Source organism: Antechinus flavipes, chromosome 2, assembly GCF_016432865.1.
Source record: "Antechinus flavipes isolate AdamAnt ecotype Samford, QLD, Australia chromosome 2, AdamAnt_v2, whole genome shotgun sequence".
NCBI lineage: Eukaryota > Metazoa > Chordata > Mammalia > Dasyuromorphia > Dasyuridae > Antechinus > Antechinus flavipes.
The window spans coordinates 384893388-384916302 of NC_067399.1; the positions used below are offsets into that span (position 1 = coordinate 384893388).

Below are 22915 nucleotides of genomic sequence, written 5' to 3' on the forward strand. Positions count from 1 at the left end.
GAATTAAGACTAAGACTTTTAATCCCCTGTCCTAATTATTAATAACTCTCTGACCTTAAGAAAGTCACTTCATTTCTTTGACTCAAAGTTTATCTGCAGTATTGGACCAGATGACCTCTGATCAGATATCACTTCCAACTCTCTGTTTATAATACAGACATTTATTCTTTTCTCTGAGGTGATACTCAGAATCTTTATAGAGTTAAGTGGGTTGCCCAGGGTCACACAGCTAGTTAAGTGTCTGAAGCCAAATTTAAACTCAGAAACATGAGTCTTCTTGCCTCCAGGCCTAGCAATTCTATCCCCTTAAATTGTCCCTTATAGTAAGAAAGGTAAGAATAATAATAATACACTTTTATTTCAATGAATTAAAAAATCATTGTGGCTCATATAGGACTGTGGTTTTTGAATAAATGTTTTTAATCAAGATTTTCTATCTAAATAACTAGGAATAGGACTAAGTTGTCTAGTTTCATTAAGTGAGTTTTAGAGTTACAGACTAAATTGTCATTGTACTAGTTGTATCCTATATGCGGGTGACGTTATTTTTACCTTTTATAGGAACTACAGGATAGGCTTCCAGAAGGTCAGCATCTTTTTGAAAATCTTCTTTCTCTCCGAACAAAGAATGGGACCTGTGAAAACTTGGAGGATCTCCGCTACCGTTGGATGCTCTACAAATCCAAACTCATAGACTCCAGAAATTTGCTAGAGGTAGGTGTCAAAGAATAAATGTATTATGGCATCCAAGAAAAAGCACTTTTAAGTAGATAAAGTCATATTTTCTACATTTCATTGTTTTTCAGTAAGGCAAGCTGAGAAAGCCACACTTTGAATTAAGCCCACCTTAGTTAGTCTGACTCAAAGTAACTTTTCTCTTTCCTAAATTCCAAATATATGTTCAATTGCATGTCTCATTTGATGGTTGTTCTTTAGTCTTTCAGTTGTGTCTCTGTGACCCCATGGATTTTAGAACACCAATGTTGCCCAGGGAGTTTTCTTGGCAAAGATATTGGAGTGGTTTGCCATTTCCTCCTCCAGTAGATTAAGGCAAACAGAGGTTAAGTGATTTGCCAGTGTCACACAACTATTGAAAGTCTGAGGCCAAATCTGAATTCAGGTCTCCTAACCCCTGGTTCGGTGCTCTAGCCACTGAAACCTCTAGCTGCCTATACATCTCATTTCATACTTAGCATATATTTTTCTTGTGTTATTACTTTTTTACACATGTACAAATATTTTCTCTTCATCATTGTAAACTCTTTGAAAACAAGCACGCCCTCTATGTTTCTCTTACAAGTATTTGTATTACAAGTATTTGTTGGATTAGTTCAGTGGAAAGAATATTAGGTAAAAATAAGAAAATCCGAGCTCTAGGCTTAGTTTTCCACTAACTAAATGTGTAAATTAAATTAAATCACTTTCCTTATGTGTAAAGTTAGATATTGGACTATATGATATTGAAGGATCTTGAAGTCCAATAGTTTACAATCTGACTTTATCTTAGTTCATTCTTTGCCTAGAGTTTAATGAGTTTGGCCACGAGGTGTCACGAGAGTCAAAGCTATGCATGAGGCAACTGTGCCTTGGATTTAAGTTATTAGGAAACAAGACCCACCGGGATTGTGCTCCTGATGTGTGTTAAAAAGCTCATTAAATCAAATTACCTGCTAGCTCAGGCTGTCCAGATGACCAGAATTTTTAAGGAAACATTCTCCCAGCAAAATGAATATTCCATTGTAGGCTCTGTTGGGATTTTGAATTTACTTACTTTTCTTTTTTCTTCTTCCCCCCCCCTCCCTTTACTGCCTCCTTCCTCCCTTCCTTTCCTCCTTTCTTCCCTCCCCCTCCCTTAAAAAACCCACAGGCTCACAGTCCTCTTGGAAAACCAATGGGATTCAGAAAGGTATGGTACTTTCCTGCTACTCACTTCAATAGTACTGCCTGTAATGGTTCCATGTGGAACATCTGCTCTACAATGTGTTTTTTTTTCCCTTGATTTTTTTGAAGGTTCTTTTAAAAGCCCTTTTTGAGCTATATTATAAAAATGAATCCATAAGGATATGTTGGTAGGAGCTTTACACACATGGGATTTCAATATGGTCTCCAATTAAGAGTTTAAATGTTTTTATTAATATGTTTTGTTTTTACATTCCTTTCCAAATATAACTATCCCTTGCTCCTCCAAGAAAACCATCCTAGTAATAAAATATGGGAAAGATAGAAAAAAAGGCAGGTCAGTAAGACTAACACATCAACCAGTTCTGGGAGTATATGCAATGTTTTATACCCATAGTTGCACACTTTTGTAAAAATGGAGAAGAATATACATTTTCTCATCTCAAGTTTAATTACTATAAATATATAGCATTCAGTTTTGTGCTTTTTTGGTTTTTCCCATTTATGTTATTGTGATCCTTATGTACAAGATATTGCTTCCTCATTCTGTTTACTTCACTTTGAACCAATTATTAAAGGTCTTTCTTTGCTTGTCTGTATTCTTTACATTCATTGATCTCTATACCACAGTATTATTCCATTACATTCATCTGGCAACAATGCTATAATAATAACAACTAACATTTTTATAGTGCCTTATATGTGCTAAATGCTTTACAAATATTATCTTTTTTCATCCTCACAACAACTGTAGGAGATAGGGATGATTATTATCCCCATTTTATACTTGCGGAAACAGAAGCAAACAGAAGCTAAGTTTAGAGTTATACAACTAAAAAGTATCAGAGCCTGCACTTGAATTCAAGTCTTCTTAGCTCTAAGCCTGGCAGTCTCTCTATTGCATCTTGTCTGTTATGTAACACAGTTTGTTTAGTCATTCACAATCGATTTCTCTTTTTAATGTTAATACTCTATCATAAAAAACATAGTTGAGACCTTGTCCCTTTACATAGATAGCTTGAAATTAGAGAAAGAACCCTCAAAATGGGAATTTGTATACATGGATTATAGTCCTGGTCCTGACTCTCATTATTTTCAAGATTTTAAGCAAGTAATTCCTTTGTTTTGGCTTCAGTTTACTAATCTGATCTCTCTAGTCCTCTTCAGTTCCAGTAGTTTATGAAACTAAGACTAGGTCTGACATTTCATGGTTCTATGATTCCAAGGTCCATTTCAATTTTTCTTTTCTATGTCCGTTAGGTTTTAATGGTTTTCAGTAAGTGTTAGCGTAGAAATGAGTTCTCTGGTTTCTTTATAAGCCTGCATAAAAGCACAATGAAGTTGATATGGAGAAACAAATGAACAAAAATCTCAAGAAGTACATGGGGAGGAAAAAAGAGGTAGTTTTGCTCTCTAAGACTAATACATTTTTCTAACTAGTTATCAAAATTATATGGTACTGCAGCAGTGTGATGGTAATCAGGAAGGTAATTGAAATACAATCAAATATATTCAGAAAACTAGTATTTAATAAAGCCTAGATAATAAATATAATAAACTATAGATAATAAAAGTCTGAGGAATAGCGTTTATTACTTGACAAATATATTGGGAGAATTAGTTAGCAATTTGGCAGGAAATGAATTTTGACCTACACTATATACCCCAATGAATTCTACTGGGCAAAAAAACTTAAACAATGGCAAAAATAAGTATAAAAAAAATGGAAGAGATGGAATAATATCTAGATTGTAATGGGGGAATTGACTTTTTCTATTAAATAAGTAGAATGAATTATTAGGGATAACATGCATTATGTTTTTAAAACATAATGCTTTAATGCATTAAAATAAAAGTTTCCATACAACAAAAAAAAAACAATATCATGAAAAGAACACATTGGGAAAATATTTGTGGTCCCTATTACAGATAAAAACTTAAAAGCTAAAATTTTTATGGAAATACTAAAAATTTGCAAAGGCAATTATTAGTCTCTAGTAGATAAATAAAAAATTGCTATAAAAAGACTATTTTTAAAAGGGGAAATACAAATTGTGATTAATCATGTGTAAAAGTGCTTACAGACATATGAAGATGTAAAATATAAATAATAGTAATAAATAATAAATAGTAATATAAATATTTCAATGCAACATGTAACATTATATATGTATGTGTTATGTATGATATATAACTAAGTAAAATAAATAACAAAAAAACTCACACTTATCAAATTGGAAAAAATAATTCAAAGCAATGACATTGTTAACAGAATTAAAGGGAAATAGATTTATTGAATCATTCATAGAGGAAATGCAAGTTGTTGGTATCTTTTTAGAGAGCAGTGTAGCTGTGAAGTTATATAAATAATCATTTCCATAGACACAATAGATTTAATTGTTGTCAATATATCCTGTGCAGAAAATTTTATTTTAATGTATTAAAATACATCTTTCATATTGAAACAATAAAAGCTATCTGTTCAAAGATTTTTATAGTAATTTTTATAATTGCAAATCTTGGAAACAACTCAGATGCCCAATAAGAGAGTTTTGTTTTGTTTCGTTTCATTTTCTTTTTTTTCAGGACCTTTGATTTTGTTGATTTGTAGAATTTTCAGAGAGGAAATTCTCCCTACCAAAGCAGACCAGCAACTGTTCTGCAATTTCTAGTCTTAGTTTCCTGGGGCCACTGAGAACTTCAATAACTCACTTGCCCAGAATCACCCAGCCAATATATGACAGAGGTTGATCTTGAATCTGGGTCTTTACTCCAAAACTGGATCTCTATCCATTAAACCATACTGCTAATAACAGGAGTATTAAAAGGTCTAATAAATTGTAGTATAGTTCTGCATACTATAATGCATTTAAGCTAATAATAATATACAACATTTATATATAGCTTTAAAATCAGCAAGAATAAGAAATATAAAGATATCTACAAAGATATTAAGATACTAGAAAGGGAAAATATTCAATATGAACATATAAAAGGAAAAATTAATGAAAAGAAAATTAATGGAGACTCAAAGATCGTAATTGAAAAGTTGACATTTTATATATTGAAATTAATTTTCTTAAATTTGAATTATTACAAGTTTAATTTTATATTTATATTTGATATTAAATTTGAAAGAAAATTTTTAAACAAAGAAGTTTCCTACAATTTAGTTATTCCCAGAGGAGCTGAATTTGCCTCTTGGGTTCTACCTTGTCTCATATTCTCATTCCTCTAGTTAAAATGATCACAGATTTTCAAAGGGAAAAGAATGTACCTAATAGATTTGGGGAAGAAGGGGGAATTTTTCTAGATCTCACTCTGAATTCTTATCCCAAGCTCAGATTTTTCACTCATCCATTCTCACAGATAAGAAGATTGTAGGAAATTGATCCCTATACTCTTTAGAAAGAGAAGAAAAGTCATTAGGCATAAGACTGATTATTCATGAATTTTTTATTATAACATAAATTCATAGAAGTGCCTAGAAGATGGACCAAATGTATACTGTTATTCTAATTGTTTACTCTTTAACCAATTTTAAAACAAATTTATTCCTCATGGCCACAAGAGGGAGTTGAGAGGCTGCTTATAAAAAAGAAAAAAAGCATTGAACTTCAAATTATTCTTGGTTCTCATCCCCATGAAACCATTAACTTTGTGACTTGGGTCAACTTATTTTACCTCTCTAAATCTCAATTTCCTCATCTGTAAAATGGGAACAATAATACTTATACCTCATATAAGTATTATGATGAAAGTGCTATATAAATGTAATCTAGATGGCTCAGCAAATAAAGCATTGGCCCAGGAGTCAAGAGAATCTGAATTCAAATTCATTCTTAGACACTTAATACTTAGTGGCTATATATATATATATATATATATATATATATATATATATCTCACATATAGCCACTGGGCAACTCACTTAACCCCAATTGTCTCTCAAATGAATATAATAAATAAATAATATGTTTATTTTATATTATATTATATAATTTATATGTGTGTGTGTGTATTATATATATATATATAAAATAAAAGTAGACCCCTAAGGATAGATCTGGAAGGGGCAACTATTTCCCATAAGGGTTGAAAAGAAGAATAAGAATTTTTTTATCCCTAATTTTGTGCCAGTATTAGGGTAAACACTAGAGCATAGGGAGAAATAGTCCCTTCCTGAAGAGGAAGAATGAAATCTAAATTAGGATCCAAAACAAGCTTAAACCAAAAGGCCAAGCCAGGTTGGTGCTATGATTTTTTCAGCACACCAAAGTCTAAGATAAGTAAGAACCAAGTTGAAAGAGCAGAAATTTAGATCTGTGAGATCAGGGCTGGATCAGGAGGCAAGCTACAGCAATTATAAAAATTGCTATAAAAATCTTTGAACAGATAGCATTTATTGTTAGCCATGATGCTAACTACTTGTCTCACTCAGCTTCTTTCTCCAAACATTTGGTATTTTATATATTACCTGCTGAGATCTGTGTTATTATGGTCACAAGGCAGGCTTTTCAAACTCCTGACTCAGGCAGGATGGTAGAGAGGAACCAGGCTTCCTATGTAGGCCAATCAAGCTCTTCTAGGGTTGTTTTGATCTGCAAAACTATATTCTGTAAACTTGCCCACTTATTTGCTTTTTTTGTATCTGATTTTGTTTGGTTTTTTTCTTAGTTCAATGAAGACAAGGTTGGCATTTTTCTAAAGAATTTTTTTCTCTGCAAAACTAAGGGAAAACTATATATTGACTAAACTTGAGATAGGAATACAAGAATTCCTAGAATCCTGAAAGAGATGAAAGATATTTCTTAGTTATTGTCAGTAATCCATTAAAAATGACAGCAAATGAAAGTGAAGTCATAGGAACCAAGAAGGGCAAGTGTCCCAGTTTAAAAAAAAAAAAAAGAGAGAGAGAGAGAGTGGTATTGATAAGTAATAAATCAAGGAGCTTAACTTTGATTCTAGGTAAAATTCTAGAATACGCATTAAAGTATTAAAGGTATTAAAGAGATGGTTTGTGAATGCTTAGCAGTGATCACTAAAATCAGAGATTTAAGAAAGATAAGACAGCCACCTTTAACTACTGGAAAGGCTATTTTGTGGAATAGGGATTCTATTTATTCTGTTTGGCCCCAGAAAACAGTATTAAAACCAACAGGAAGAAATTGCAAAGACATGGATTTTAAGCTTGATAGAAGAAAGACTTTCTACTACATAAAACTACAAAAAAATATAATGATCTAACTTAAGAGATGATGAGATCCCTTTCATTAGAAATCTTCATCAGAGATTGACCATTTGTTAGGGATTTTGTAATATTTAGTATAATACTAAAGGTCTTCTGAGTTTTTTTTTTTTCAACTCTTAAATATTGTAGTTTTGGAAGCATTGGACTAGTAGTCCAGGCAGCTGGGTTTCAGTCCTGTTTCTGTTTATGATATTATTCACTGTTTAAATTTAAGAAATTCACTTTATTTCTTTGGTGAAAGAATGAATAAAAATGAATGAAAAGCATTTATTAAGTGTTTACTATGTGCCAAGTACTAGGGATACCAATAGAAAAAAAGCAAATGATTTCCTGCTTTTAAGGGGCCCAGTTTCTAATTAAGAGAGACAATCTATTAAAAAAAAATTAAACTGTAGGATAGACATCTGATCTAGGGTGAACTAATTGATTTCCAAAGATCTTTCCAACTTAAATATTGTGTGGATATCAAGAAGGCATTCCAAATATTTTCCAGCTCTCATATTGAGAGACGTATGTGCTTATATAGACATCTAAAGATTCTTTCCATCTCTACTTAACTCAGCTAAGTAATCTATATTTAGAATAATCTTGAAAAGTAATTCTCTTTTGCAGCATTCATCTTTATTTGGGGTGTGGGCTTTGTTATACTGTTCATTCATAGATTAAGATTTTGAGAACATATTTTGATTGGTGAAATGCACTCAATTCCCTGGGATCATATTGACTTCTCTCTTCAGGTAACTGTTTTAAAATTCTTTCTCGCCTGGTCTTCCTCTTCTGTAAAATATGGGGGTTAAACTAAACAGTTTTTGAAGTTTTAGATCTGAGTGCTATCGGAGAAGGAATATGCACTATAGAGACAGAAAACCTAGGTGCAAACTTCACCATTAATATTATAACTTGTGTGATCTTAGGGAAGTCACTTAACTTCCTTGTGTCTCCTAGTATTTCATCTTTCTCCTCTATAAAATTGGAGAACAGACCAGATAGCCTCTGAGCCACCTCTAAGGCTATAATCCAGTAATTGGGACCTTCATAGTGCTTTGCCTCCTCATTTTATCAAGAATCTGAGTTTTTATTTTGAAAAGAAAACTGTAATTTCCTAATTCTCTAACCCCATTTGCCTATTGGAGCCAGGCTGAGGTAGAAGTGAAGCAAGGAGAATAAAAAGCTGTTCTGCACTATTGTACACTAATTAAAGAAACTCTTGCCAGTTTAGGCATCCTGGAAGACCTCCAAGGGACTTGTGCTCTCATTCAATGCAAAGAAAATGATGGGAGGAAAATGTTCCATTTCCATACTATTATATTGTATATGTTCGCAAGATTAACATTTTCATGGTGTATATAGTTTGTTTTGTGTCTGTATGGGGTGGTTTTTGTATGTTTGTAAGGTTTACATTTGCATGGTATATATAGTTTGTGTTGTGTTTGTACAGGGTGGTTTGTATATGCATGTTTACTGAATGGCGGCAAATTAGATGCTATCTTCAAAGCCTGCATTTTTGCCATTTTAAATATACATATGCATATGCATATATATATATATACACACACACACATGTGTATGTATGCCTTAAAGAGCTGATGTGTTTTTAATGAGCAGCTAGTTATCAATTCCTCCATCACTTTATCTCTTGATATGTTAGTGAATTCAATTTTATTATTTACATAAGCAAAATCAGCAGAATTTATTTAATGTTCAAGTTTATCAGTGTAATCAGTAGAAGCCAAAAAAAAAAAAAAAAAAAAAAAAGGAGAGAGAGAGAGAGAGACCCACAAACATGATTTTATCACATTTAAAAGTCATGGTTGGGTCCCGAGTGGATCAAATTAATTAATTTATCCTCAGAAACAGACATCGCATTACTTAAAGTCCATAATGAATGAATATTTTTTTTTAAAAAGCATTGATTAAACACATAAAAACTAGGTGGCCCAGTAGATAGAGGGCCTGGCTTGGAGTCATGAAGACCCGAGTTCAAATATGGCCTCAGATATTTCCTGGCTCCTTTTTTGCTTCAGTTTATCCACCTTTAAAATGGAGTCCTTATCTCCCAGTGTTGTTGTAAACATCAAATAAGACAGTCATTGTAAAGCATTTAGCACAGGGCTTGGCACATAGTAAGTGCTATATAAATATTATCCATTATTATTGTGTAAGGATGCTCTGTGCCAAGTGCTAGGGATAAAAAAAGGAAAGACAGCCCTTGCCCTCAAAGACTGTGAGAAAAGTACACACACAAGAGGAGCTGGCAAAGATGAGGAAAGGATCTAGGCAAGATAAGCTTGCCAAACAGGGCCCAGAGGGCTAGGGAAGAGTCCAAGTTTTCAGCTGGATAAGAAGAATGGACAGAATGTAGCTGGCTTAGCTTTGAAATGGCCAGTAAGATAGGCAAGATAACCTGACAATTCATGCATCGCAAGTTCAAGGTCCTGTATTATATGGGTAGTTTTGTAGGAGAAAAAAGCAAAGCTCAGGGCTGTGTACTTTCATCTTATGAAATGCAAATTATGAATAATGGAGGAAAAGAAGAATGAGGTAGATAGTAACATACTCTGTCAAAAGGAGTTCAACTCAGAATCCTCATGTTTCTGATTTGTGAGCTGCCTAGGCTTGAGTTCCCTTCCTTGACCCCTTTGTATCCATCCATACCAACTTCATCCCTCCTCTTGCTTTACCTTCTCGGACCCTTTCCCCAGCTAAAGTCACCAAAGACAAACAGGGCTGTGTGACTGCTCATACAGCTCAGAGGAGATGGGGGATCACTAGGCTTTACCATGTGCTCTGATTTGTGGGCTGTCCTGACCCACTAATGTAACTTAAGCATCTCTGGTCCTCGCTATCTGACTCAGGCTGACCCTTAGGAATTGTTGGCCTTTTTATCTACCTCAGAGCAGAGCAATCTTTCATATATTGCCTCCTCCAATTAGATCATGAGCTTTGCTCTTTCTTTATATTCTAAGTGCTTGAAATCTTTTAAATGCTTAAAAATATTTTTCATTTATTCCCTAATTTTCCATTTTGCCTTCTGGAACTCCAGTTCTAGTGAACTACCCTTCATCTAGAAATACTTTTCATATATTCTGTGTGTGTGTGTGTGTGTGTGTGTGTGTGTGTGTGTGTGTGTGTTTCCTTTTTCCCAGTAAAATATAGTTCCTTTAAGGCAGGTATTATTTTATTTTTGTCATGGGATCCTACCACTTAGCACAGTGCCTGGTATATGTTTGCATACTAGAAGATTAGTGAATTGAATTAAATTATCAAAGGGCTTCTGAGAGTAGGGGCTTCTAATTATAACTTTTTGGAATAACTTTAGGGAAGATGTGGAGATGAATAATATGTCAGATATTATCAGAGGTTGAGGGTGACATTTTTCATAATTCAGTATCTTCAACACTTCAAAGATCTGTGATTTTTCTAATGGTCTGTCCATTCTCTCCACCAATATATATATGTTTTAACTCTTCTATAACTTCCATGGATGTTTTTCAGGAGCCAAAATTTTTATGACCCTATGGCCAGCCTCTTCAAACTTAGCCATTTGGGCCTTCAGGTAACCAGCAAAGACTGCATTAATTTTCTTTAAATTTAACAAACTGGTTCTATATTCAAAGACTTTCCAAGCCAATAGGGCTATAAGAACCTCCCTTTTTCCTTCATTTAAAAAATTTTTCTTTTTAATTTATGGAATAAAACAAGCATTTCCTTTTCACATTATATGTTTGCATTCTTGAGATAGGATAGCATAGAGGATTGAAAACAGACCTTGAAATATCTGAGTTCAATTCTTATCTTTGCCTCTTGATTCTGAGACCCCAGGCAAGTCATTTAATTTCTCAGTACTCTAGGCCAGGGCTTTTAAAACTTTTTCCACTTTTAACCCCTTATCACCTGAGAAATTTTTACATAACCCCAGGTCTATAAGGATATAAAATAGGTATACAAAGCAAACATTACTGATAATGTCATAAATTCACGTCCCTACATTCAGTTATGAGACCCCATGTTGGGTTATGAACCATGATTTAAGAAGCTGGAATCTAGGCCTTGGAATCTAAAAGGTCTGAACTTGAATCCTTCCTCTTACACTGTTAAGTGTAAGCTTACACTTAAGTGTTAGCTGAGTGACTCTGGGCAAGTCATTTAAACTCTTACAGTCTTAGTTTCTTCATCTGTAAAATGGAGACAGTAATAGTATTTATCTCACACATTTGTTATGGGGATCAAGTGAGAGAGCATATAAAAAGTACTTTGTAAATATTAAAGTACAGTATAAATATTAGTTATAATTATTATAAATTGAAGAGAAGGTTCTGACTTTCATTGGTAAAGGGAGTTATCTTGGAATTCCTTATACCAATGAAATCATAGGTATAAAGCTTATCCTTATTTTATAATTTCCTTTTAAAAAATATGATCTTGAAATTTTCATTAAATTTAACACTTATTAGTGTCTATAATATGCAAAATAATGTGCAAAGCACTAAGGGAGATATGGAGAAAATGATGTAAAGAAAGGGAAGGGAAAAAGCATTTATTAAGTACTTACTATGTGCCAGATACTGTGCTAAGCACTATACCAATACGATCTCATTTAAGCCACACTCAACCTTATGAGGTAGTTACTGTTCTGTTCTCCATTTTACAATTAAGGAAACTAAGACTTAGAAGTTAAGGAACTTGCTGAGGTTCACATGGCTAGTAAATGTCTGATGTCAGATTTAAACCTAGGTCTTCCTGACTTCAGGCCTGATGTTCTATCCATCAGTCTATCTAGCTATCTAGCTACATGGACCTCTGAATCAAATGATATGGATTAGATTCAAATTTTGTCTTTTTCACTTATTAACTGTAAGACTTTTGGCAAATACCTAAACCTTAACCTCTTTGAGCCTCAGTTTCCTTATGGTTGAAATCATGGTAATCTCAGTTCCTGTCACCAGCTTCACAGAATTGTTGGTAGCTCAAATGAAATAAAATATTTTTAAGAGCTTTGTAACTATAATGCTTGATAGAAACATCAACTACTTTTACTTCCAAAGTTTGTGATTTCTAGGAATGCAGGGCTGATTCAATCTCAGAAAAACTGTCAGCATAATTGACTGTATCAATAACCAAACTAACAAAAATCATATGATTATTTCAACAGATGCAGAAAAAGCATTTGACAAAATTCCTATCAAAAACACTAAGGAACATAGGAATAAATGGAGTTTGTCTTAAAATAATAAGTAGCATTTATCTAAAACTATCAGCAAGCATTTTAGTAATGAGGATAAGCTGGAAGCATTCCCAATAAGATCATGGGTAGAACAAGAATGCCCATTATTATTTGATATTGTATTAAAAATGTTAGCTTTAGCAATAAGAGATAATGAAGTTTTTATTTTATTTTTCTGGATTCTCCTTCCACGGGCCCCTTTGTTGATAGTCTTTATGACTGATCAAAGAAAACTTGGAATCACAGGATCAAAAAGCTAGAATAAAAAGAGACCTCAGAGATCATTGAGTCTAGCCCTCTGAATTTGTAGTTGGAGAAACTAAGGCCTAGGGAGATTAAATAACAGGTATTAATTCCAGGTGCTTTGGCTGAAAAAAAAAATCACCTGCTGACTACCTTCCACTCCTCTGCTTTGGTCTACCAGTAGGTCCCAATTCCATACTGGAATGTTTACAGAGATTAGTACGTTTTTTAAGCTGGAAGGTTTTCCCTTCCTTTTCCTATTCTTTTGGAGGTATCCTGAATCCCACTCCACTTGGACCCTTGAACTCACTGCTCTTTTCCCAACAGTCAATCATCTGTCTTGATATTACTTTGTGAAGTTCTTATGGCCTTTCCCACTTTGAATATCACTTTGCCTTTTTATCAGTTACAAAACTGATTCATCCTTTATGTGTTGTCTCAACTTATTGGAATGGTGAACTTCTTGATAGCACATATTGTCTTGATTTTCTATTTGTATTGCCAGTGCTTGGCATATAGTAATCATTTAATAAAAGCCATTAAAACATTAAGGTACCTGGAGAAGAGGTGATGAGGGCCCAAACTAATATGGTGAATGTGTTAGTGGAAAGAAGGGTGATGAACCAGTGATGAACACCCACTTTTTCCAGAATGTCATATTCACTTTTTCCTTTTATTTATTTGAAAAAACACAGCAGTCTTATGCTATTCTGACTAGTCCTTCTTGGAATTTGAAAGCTTTTTCCTTTACTGCCTACCATATAAAATCTTAGTACAATTTTAAGCAATTAAAATTTAACTTAAAGCTGAAGTACAACTTTTGGGATATCCTGTATTTTTCCTTTATAGTTCCACAATTTGTTGTTTTGCAAATATACTACAATGCTTCTTGGTCATTTAACTGAGGGCTTTTTTCTGCTAGTGTTCTTAAGTTCTTTTACTCTATACTTTACCATCTGCTTTAAATATTTCCAGGCAATTTTTTATGCATGGCTTATTGGAAAATGGTATTTAGGATTTAAGCCAGTCCCACCAACATGTGAGCTATGGGTAGAGAAGGGCAGCAATGGAAACATACAAAATGATAGGCTAGTGATTTTGTCTTCAGGGATTTTTTCCATATACATTACTTCATGGCAGATCATTTTAACTCTGTTCTCATTATGGCTGAGTTTTCTGCATTTGAGGCTTTCTACTTATATAATTAGGTGTATATGTGCAAGAGGGATCTAAGAAGCCTCTCCTTCCATCCTCCCAATAATCCATTGTCCTTAAAACAAAAGTTTGTATATATGTCATATCTTCTTAGATATGTAAACTTTTTGTCTTTGTTACAATTCCTTGGACAAACTCATTCAATATTTCATTCATTCATTGACTTTTTTGCATAATTTTGAGTTGGGTTTTAGTACTGCACACAGTAGAAATGCAAATGAAACTAGATCCCAGTAATGTTCTTTGCTATAGTCATTTAATGGTTATGTGGTAATGTACCCAGAATAATTAGATAATACTTCCCCAATCTGTTGCAAATAGAGAGCACTAGATTTTTATTTCATGTATGAATCAATAGTAATCTAAAGTAAAGGCACTTACTTTGAGGATTGAAATGTTGAAAGAAACTTGAACACACTTAGATTTCTTGACTAACTTGATTGGCTCCAAGGGCAAAGGATGCATAATATTCTACAATCCAAGGGTCTTAAAATCACAATGTGCCAAAACTAGAAAGGAATTTAGCATCCTTGACTATATAGTGTTAGGATGCAATGATCTTTAAGGTCTCATAGAGGGTAAGAGAGCACATGGTAATGCTAAAATTGTATTCAGGAAAGACCTGGGTTTAAATCACATTTTTGAAAATTAAACTAGCCTTGTGATTCTAGACAAGTCATATACTTTCCCTTAGCCTCAGATTCTCCATCTGTATGGGAAGGGAGTTTAAATAAATGATTTATAAATCTATTATTATTCTAAAAACTTATCCCAGAGCATATAATTATTAAGAGCTGGAACCTAAGTATATATTTCCATAGATAGTAATTCTCATCATTCTCATCATCCTCTCCATGTCTATCAAAAATCATCCTCTACCTCTTCTGTCACATGCTTTCTACTAGGACCATAATTAGTAGTGAAAAGGCTCTAAAAGGACCTAGCTAGATTCAAATCCCAGCTCTGTTATTATTTGCATGACTAGACAAATCTCATCCCTCCTCTGTTCAGTTTCCTCATCTGTAAAGAGGGGTTGGAGAAGCTCACTTATAACATACCTTCTAATTTTGAGCATTGATTCTTACATCTCAGATTTCTCTGTTCCTTAAGCATAAGTTATTGGCAATAGGTCTCTTACTATAATTCAGATTTGCCAAGCTTGTGGGCCAGAGGTGAGGCTGGTGAAGGGAAAGGGAAAAGTTAAGTAAGTAGAGGAAGAAGAAATCAGGGTAAGAGGAATCCTAATATCCTAGCACAAAAGGCTTTCTTTGTGCTTTCATGAACCAAGAGAATACATTAATCAGTACCACTGGTTTTTCAATTTAATATACCTGATATTCATTAAGTATCTATTCTGTGCCTAGCTTTATACTAAATGCTGGGGTAAGAGATTGGGGGATGAGAATATAAGAAAATGATTTGTGTCTAGTATAGTCCCATATACTTAAAAGGCACTTAATAAATACTTTCTGAATTCAACAAATATTAAATCCTAACTGTGCAAAACTAAATGCTATAGTAAATACAAAAATAAATGTTATAATCCTAGTCTTCGAGGAATTTAAATCCTAATATGGGGGACTACATAGAGACAGAGATTAATATTATACAAATTAAAATATCATAAGTCCATAATAGGAATATAATATGTTATGAGATAAGATGAAGAAGAAATCACTTCCATCTGAAAAAACATGGAGTACATAACCTGAGATAATAAAGGATATAACCTCATTCATAGATTTATAATAATAACCTCCTAATACCTATTAGAGCCTCCAATCTATTCCCCCCCTCTAATATACTCTATCATTCACACCACTACCAGATTTTTCTTCTTTATGAGTAGATGTAGTCTTCTCTTTGCTCACAATTTGCTCAAAAATGCTAACAGCCTGCCAAGTAAAATTTTTTAAAAATTGCCCCACTTTTAAGCCCTTCCACAATCTTACATAAAGCCTATCTTTACAACCTTTGCTTATACTTTTCCTTTTTATATATTCTGGATTCCAGTTAAGATGAACCACTGTTATCTCCTCAACATGGTCTGTACTTTCACTAATTTGGTCATATATTTTATTATGTTGGGGATGTCCTCCCTTCTCTGTCATTAAACTTCTATTTTTCTTTTTTAATTTTAATTTATTTTCTTTTTAATATATAGAAAACAAGCATTTCTGTAACATAGTATGATAAAAAAAAAAAAGATGATTGCACATAAAACTACAAATCTACCATGCACAACTTGTTATTCCTTTCAAATATACAACAAAATTATTATGGACATTTCTTTTCTTTCCTTTCCTTCTCCCTCCTTTCTACTCTACAAATGCCATGCATTAGACACAAATATACACCTACACATATACATACATACACACACACACACACACACACACACACACATACACACACATATGTAAAATTATTCCGCACATACTTTGCCAACTCTTTGTCTGAATATAGATATACCCTTTATAATTAAATTGGGAATTGGTAATAAACAAATAACTTATTCGTTCAAAGTTGTTCTTAAAGCAATTTTATTCTGCTATATACAATGTTCTCTTGATTCTGCTCATTTCATTTTTCCTTATTTTGTGCATCTTTCCATGTTTTTTTTAAATCATTAAGCTCATTATTTCTTATAGAATAGTACTATTTCATCATAGTCCTATACTATAATTTGTTCAGTCATCCCCCTATTGATGGACTTCCCTGCAGTTTTCAATTCTTTCTACCACTACAAGACCTGCTATAAAAACTCTAGAATGGATAGGTTCTTTTCCTTTTTCCCTCTACTCACTGTTGGATCTAGATTAAGTAGGAGTCAAAAGATATTGGTAGTTTTAACTATTTGGACATAATTCCAGATTGCTCTACAAAATGGTTAGATCAGTTCACAATTCTACCAGCAATGAATTAGTGTCCCATTTTTTCCATATCTTCTCCAATATTTGTCACTTTCTCCTTCCATCACTTTAGCTAATCTGGTGGGTGTAAAATAATTTCTCAATGTTTAAATCTACATCTCTTTAATCAGTAATTATTTAGAGTATTTTTCCATATGACTATAAGTTGTTTTGATTTCTTTATTGGAAATCTGTCTATTCTTGTTCTTTGATCATTTATTACTTGGAGACCTATCTTTTTTTTTTTTCTTGGATTGGTAAATCTCATTTAAATTTCCAATATTAAAGTATTTGTGCATTTGCTTACTTGATTATTAAAAAGTTATCAATAATATAAGAATGATTTTGTTGCTTTTACCAAAAAAAAAAGAGTAAGAGTGTTAGTCATATAGTGAGAAAGCTACTAATTCATATATGTGAATTCTAATAAAACAAGGATTTGATGATTAACATTTAACTGAAAACATATAACATAATAAACATTGAACAATTTTTTAAAATTAGATCCTGGATTTGAGATTGAAAGTTACCTTAATCCAGGATTGTTTAAGTCAATTTGTAAGTTTGTGAATAATGTTAAAAATTTAAATATAACTTGTGTAAATAGTTTAATGATGGCAAATTAAAGGAAGTATTTAATTAGATTGTTCATTCTGGAGAGAGGGAGCAAAAAAAATTTTTTTAAAGGACAATCCCAAATTGTCTCCAAATCATACCATTTGAGATTCCTTATCTGGCTTAATCTTTTTTAAAAATTAAGAATATTCATGATTATAATCCAGATCCTACCTAAGCAAGTGTACATTCTAAATCAGATTGCTTTGGTGAGACTCAGACACCTTCCATCATCTAGTATTAGTAGGATCTAATTTTTTTAGATAAGGAGCTAATACACAAGCTCTGAGATATTAAAATTACAAGCTTTAGTTTAAAATTTTTAAAGTATCAGCCAAAATAATAAATTTTGAGATGACACCAAGGTAGGCAAGATAGCTTACATGCGATCTAAATTGAAATCTAAATCTAGAGATCCTTAGAGTCTAGCACACTGGAATGAATCTTCTAAGATTGCATTTAATAGAGATACACATAAAGTCATACATCAGGACACAAAGAATTCACATTGGAAAGATAAAATGGGGGAGATGATTACAAAACAAGTATTCTGAAAAAGATCTTGGAGTTTTAGTGGACCACAAATTCAAAAGAGTAAACAATGTGATATGAGATGATAGCTAAAAATGCTAATAAGATATTGGGTTGAATTAAGAGAGCTATAGCTTCAAAGAATAAAGAAGTATAGTCCTTTTATACTCTTCCCCAGTCCAACTACCTCTGGAATATCATGTTTAATTCTGAGCACCACAATTTTGGAATGATATTAGTAAATTGGAGAGCTTCAAGTGTCAGACAACCAGGATAGAGAAGGGATTTGAATACATTGAGCTTGAGGATAAGTTGAAATAATGGGGATCCTAGGATCATAGATTTAGAGCTGGAAATGCCTTACAGAGATCATGGATCTCAACAAGTTCATTTACAGATAATAGTAAAAAAAAAAAATAATAATAATAATAGCAAACATTTCTGTTGTGCTTAATATGTTCTAAGCACTGTGCTATTAAGTGCTTTGTAATTATTATCCTTACAACAATCCTGGGAGATAAGTACTATTAATTATCCTCATTTTACAAATGAGGAAACTGAGGCAAACAGAGGCTAAGTGATTTGTACAGAGTCACACAGCTATTAAGTGTCTAAGGTTGGATTTGAGCTCAGCACTCTACTGCACCACCTACTGCTTGAACAAACTGAGGATTAGAGAAGTTGAGGTTAAGTGACTTGCAAGGATGGATAGAGCCCCCGACGTGGAATTGGAAAGAAGTGAATTCAAACTTATTTGCCTCAGTTTCCCCATTTGTAAAATGGGGATAATAATGGAAAAACCCTACCTCACAGGGTTGTTAAAAAAAAAAGATCAAATGTGGTAATAACTGTAAAATGCTTAGCACAGTTCTAGGTACATAGAATATAAATATGGCTGCTATTATTATTATTATATTACCATATAAAATTCCCTTCCTGACATTTTCCTTATTCAGAAATTAAAAAAACTTTATTTCTGCCTCTCCTTTTGTTTTTTATTTTTTAAAGTCATTTTAAATTGTATTATCAGTTATAACTACCTCTGCCTGATTTGTAAGAAAAAAGATAAATTCAGTGTGAACTGATTTGGGGTCTTTTTCTAATTAAGCAAATATAATTTCTTCCAAAGTCTCATTTTGACTCTCATTTCCATCCACTTTAGAACAGCTGGCTTTAATAGTGCAGGCAACCTTCTTTTTTTTCCATAGTACATAGTGATTTTGGCATGGAAAAGGTGACAGGTTGCATTCACACACCCCTTGTGAGCTCATGTGAGTAACCTAACCCCATCATTCCCTTAGTCTGCTCAAGTCTTGAGAAATGGCACAGTCTTCATCTCAGCCAAATCCTGGTGCTCTACCAGTTCAGAGGATCATGGGATTTAGAGCTGCTGTGGACTTTAAGGACCACCTAGGACAATTTTAAACAAGAAGAGGATGAAGTCCAAAAAGGAAAATAACTTTACTAAAATTACACAATTTTTATTACACCAACTTTTCTCTCAGTTCTTTTCAACTCAACAAACACTTATTTGCTTCCTTTGTATATAGAGCACTATGGTTGCCATAGGGAAGAAGGTAAAGAAGAGATATACATACATATGTACATATATATGTGTATATATGCATACACACACACACACACGTAAGGTGTAAATAGAGCAAATTCTCTGGCCTAATGGAGAATGGAAGTAGAGATAAATGCACAAAGAGGTTCAGAAGATAGGTGACCATAGATTCATAGGTGGGAGATATATTATGACACATAAGCTAGAAAAGTGGAATTTTAGTTGATTGTGACAGGCCTTCCATACTAGTCAAGGAATTAGGACTTGGTAGCATAGATAATCATTGATAGATCCTGAGTAAAGATGTAACGTGACCAGATGTTTACATGAGGAAGATTAGTCTAGGATTGTCACGAAGAACCCCCTGAAGAGAAAGAGGGACTTAAAATCTATGGCAGCTCTAAATAGGAAGGTAAAAAGACCCAGGAGGGTGATTTTGGAATAGTCCAGGGAAGTAGTAATGGGGACCTAAATTAGGATGATAATAGTGATAATAGACATCATGAGGAAATGGGAGCAAAAACTATTAGGGAGGCATCTAGAAGCATTAATTAGCAGAGTCAGAACAATAATATTGACTTCAGTCCCTCAAAGGTCTGTGATTTAATTGGTATATAAAATCATAAAATGACAGAATCAAAGATTTGGGAAGGACCTTAGGGGCTATATACAAATGGTCAGCAAAAAATTTCTATGGAACACAAGATGAGGAGGAAAACTTTAGCTTCCACAGAAACTTATTCCAATTTTTTATAACTTTAGTTTCTGGTTTTGTTTTTTTTACATCAAATGCCTATTGTTCACTGTAATTTCTAAACATTAACCCATTATTCCTGGTTCTGATTATTGGGGGAAATGATAAATTCATTCCAACTTTTACATGACAGTAATTCTAATATTGAAGATAGCTATCCTGTTCCCCCTAAGGCAGCAAGGTTGCACAATGTGGATAGTGAAGTAAAACTGGAGGTAGGAAGACCTGAGAACAAGTTGGTCCTGAGACACTTACTGGCTATGTGACTCTCAACAAGTCTCTTAACCTCAAACTCAGTTTCCTCATCTGTAAAATGGGGATGACAATACCATCTACTTCCCAGAGATATGAGTGTAAAGTAAGATAATACTTGTAAAGGGTTTTATAAATTTTGAAATACTTCATAAATACAAGTTATTCTTGTCTTCATTTATCTTGTATGAGCTTCCTCAGTATTTTTTCCAATCAGATTTTAGATGGAATATTCTCAGTTTTTCCCACCAAAGTCATTATATTTTAGACATTAGTTTTTCTATATCTTTTTAAAACTGTGGTACCTAAAACTGATCACAGTATTCTAGAAATAGTCTAACCATTTGAGGCAGCTATGGGATGCAATATATAGACCATTGAAGTTTGACTGAAGTCAAAAAGACTTGAGTTCAAATCTATCTGCAGATACCTATTAGCTATATAGCCCCAGGCATGTCACTTAATCTTTGTCAGTTCTCACACCACAAAATAGGGATAATAATAATAGAGCCTACCTCCCAGGGTTATTGTGAAGGATCAATGAAATCACTTTTATAAAGCATTTAGCACAGTGCCTGACATATAGTAGTCTCTTAATAAATGTTTGCTCTCTCTTCTCCTCTCCAGTCATTGTATTTTAGACCCATTCCACCTTGTTTCTATATTTTCAAAACTATGGTACCCAGAATTGAACATAGTACTCTAGAAGATGCCTAATCAGAAGAGTGCAGTGAGATTATAATCTCCTTCAACCTTGATAATATACTTTCTTCATTGCAGCCAAGATTATCATTAGCTATTTTGACTGCCAGGTTACAGTGTTAGAAAATGGAAAAGACCCGTCAGGATTTCTATAACAAATATTCATTGTCATCAAGAAAAATAGAGCCAGCAAATGTGTATTCTGACACCATAATCCCAACTGTATTAGATGTGAAGTAAAAGCTGCCCTAAAGTAAACAAAGATGGGAAAAGAAACTATATTAAACCAGGGGTACAGAGAATAAGTTGATGAAAAAGTGAAACAATTTATAGAGACTGCTGAGGGAATGATTCACAAGTTACTGAAAGGAGGGAAGGAGTCCAAACATTTAGAAAAAATTATGGCCCTTAATTACATTAAAGAAAATAACCCATAAAATATAGATAACTGCTCACCCAACTAGCTTCTTTTCTATGTCCACAAAAGCTATGTGAGAATAATAAAAGCTATGTGAGAATAATCTCCATGTATCGAGGACATCCCTTTTAAAAGTGTGAAAAGGCAACAGGAGAGCTTCTGCCAATTATATTTTATTAGACACCACTAAATTATAGTCACAGAAGTGTCTGAAAAGGGGTAAGAATACAAAGTACCAATCTGCTTATCCTTTGTAGACCCTAAAGAAACATCTGATCTAGTAGAGAAAAAGATGCAAAGTAGTCCATTGATACATTTGGGAGGGAAATAATTAGTTTGCTTTCAGATATGTGGAGTTTGAGATGCTTGCAGGCTATCTAGTTTCAGATGTGTAAAAGGCTTAATTACTGATTCAAAACTGGAATAAGGAGATAGAGTATGACTAGATACAGAGATCTGAAATCATCTACATATGATAACATGGAAACTAATGAGATCACTAAGGGAAATAATATGGAAGGAAGAGAAGAGACCCTCTTGGCAGAGCTTTGGGGGAAAGCCATGCATAGAAGAAACAATAATATAAAAGAAAAATTAAAGGAGAATAGAAAGAAGTCAGAGAGACAGGAGAAATAGGAAAAAGCAGTTTCATGAAAACCTAGAGAGAGGAGGAGGAAAGAAAATGTCTAGAGTGGGGGGTTGCAATAGAAAACAATTATCAGGATCCAGACTCGTTGACAAATGTAAATATAGCAAGCTTCCAAAGAGAGGGATTACTGGATAATGCTACTTGAGAGAGAGAGAGAGTCTAGAACTTACAGTGTAGAGCAAATCTTCACATTGACCATTTAAGTGGGAGCTAGAGATATGATAATATGTATAGCCAGTACTAGAAAGGAAAGTGATCTCATCAGGAAGGAGCCAGATTTCAATGACTGCCAAGAGATGGAAGAAGAAAGGAAGAGGTTTCAGATGAAAAAAAAAAGTTTGTTAATTATATAGCAGGTATTCTAGAGGACACAATCAAAGAAGAAGGCAAATCTGGAGTGGGAAATTGGAGAAATATGATTGAGGGGAATGTGAATAAAGAAATAAGAACTTGGGGGTGCTGAATAGCATTTATATATTAACAGCTAAAAGTTTAGTCTCTTGGAATGGGGAGAATAGAATGGGGGGATTAGATTATGCTAACAATTGAGCAATGAGTACAGATACAATGATTGGAGGTTCATTGAGGAAGATTTGCAATTAGACTATTAAATTCCCAACAAAGAAGTGATGTAAAAGGTATTATCAGAAGGATTAGTCAAGGCAATAAGATGATTAGGTCAC

The 22915-nt window shown here is 33.4% G+C and overlaps 1 protein-coding gene across 1 annotated transcript in view; it reads left to right on the forward strand.

The window, feature by feature from the left end:
* Nucleotides 1-22915, forward strand: part of SYNE3 (spectrin repeat containing nuclear envelope family member 3) — a 206549-nt gene that overhangs the window by 167202 nt on the left and 16432 nt on the right. The window contains exons 20-21 of the mRNA XM_051978431.1: nucleotides 562-714; nucleotides 1868-1906. Of these exons, the coding sequence (XP_051834391.1) occupies nucleotides 562-714; nucleotides 1868-1906 (192 nt within the window). The remainder of the gene's footprint in view (nucleotides 1-561; nucleotides 715-1867; nucleotides 1907-22915) is intronic.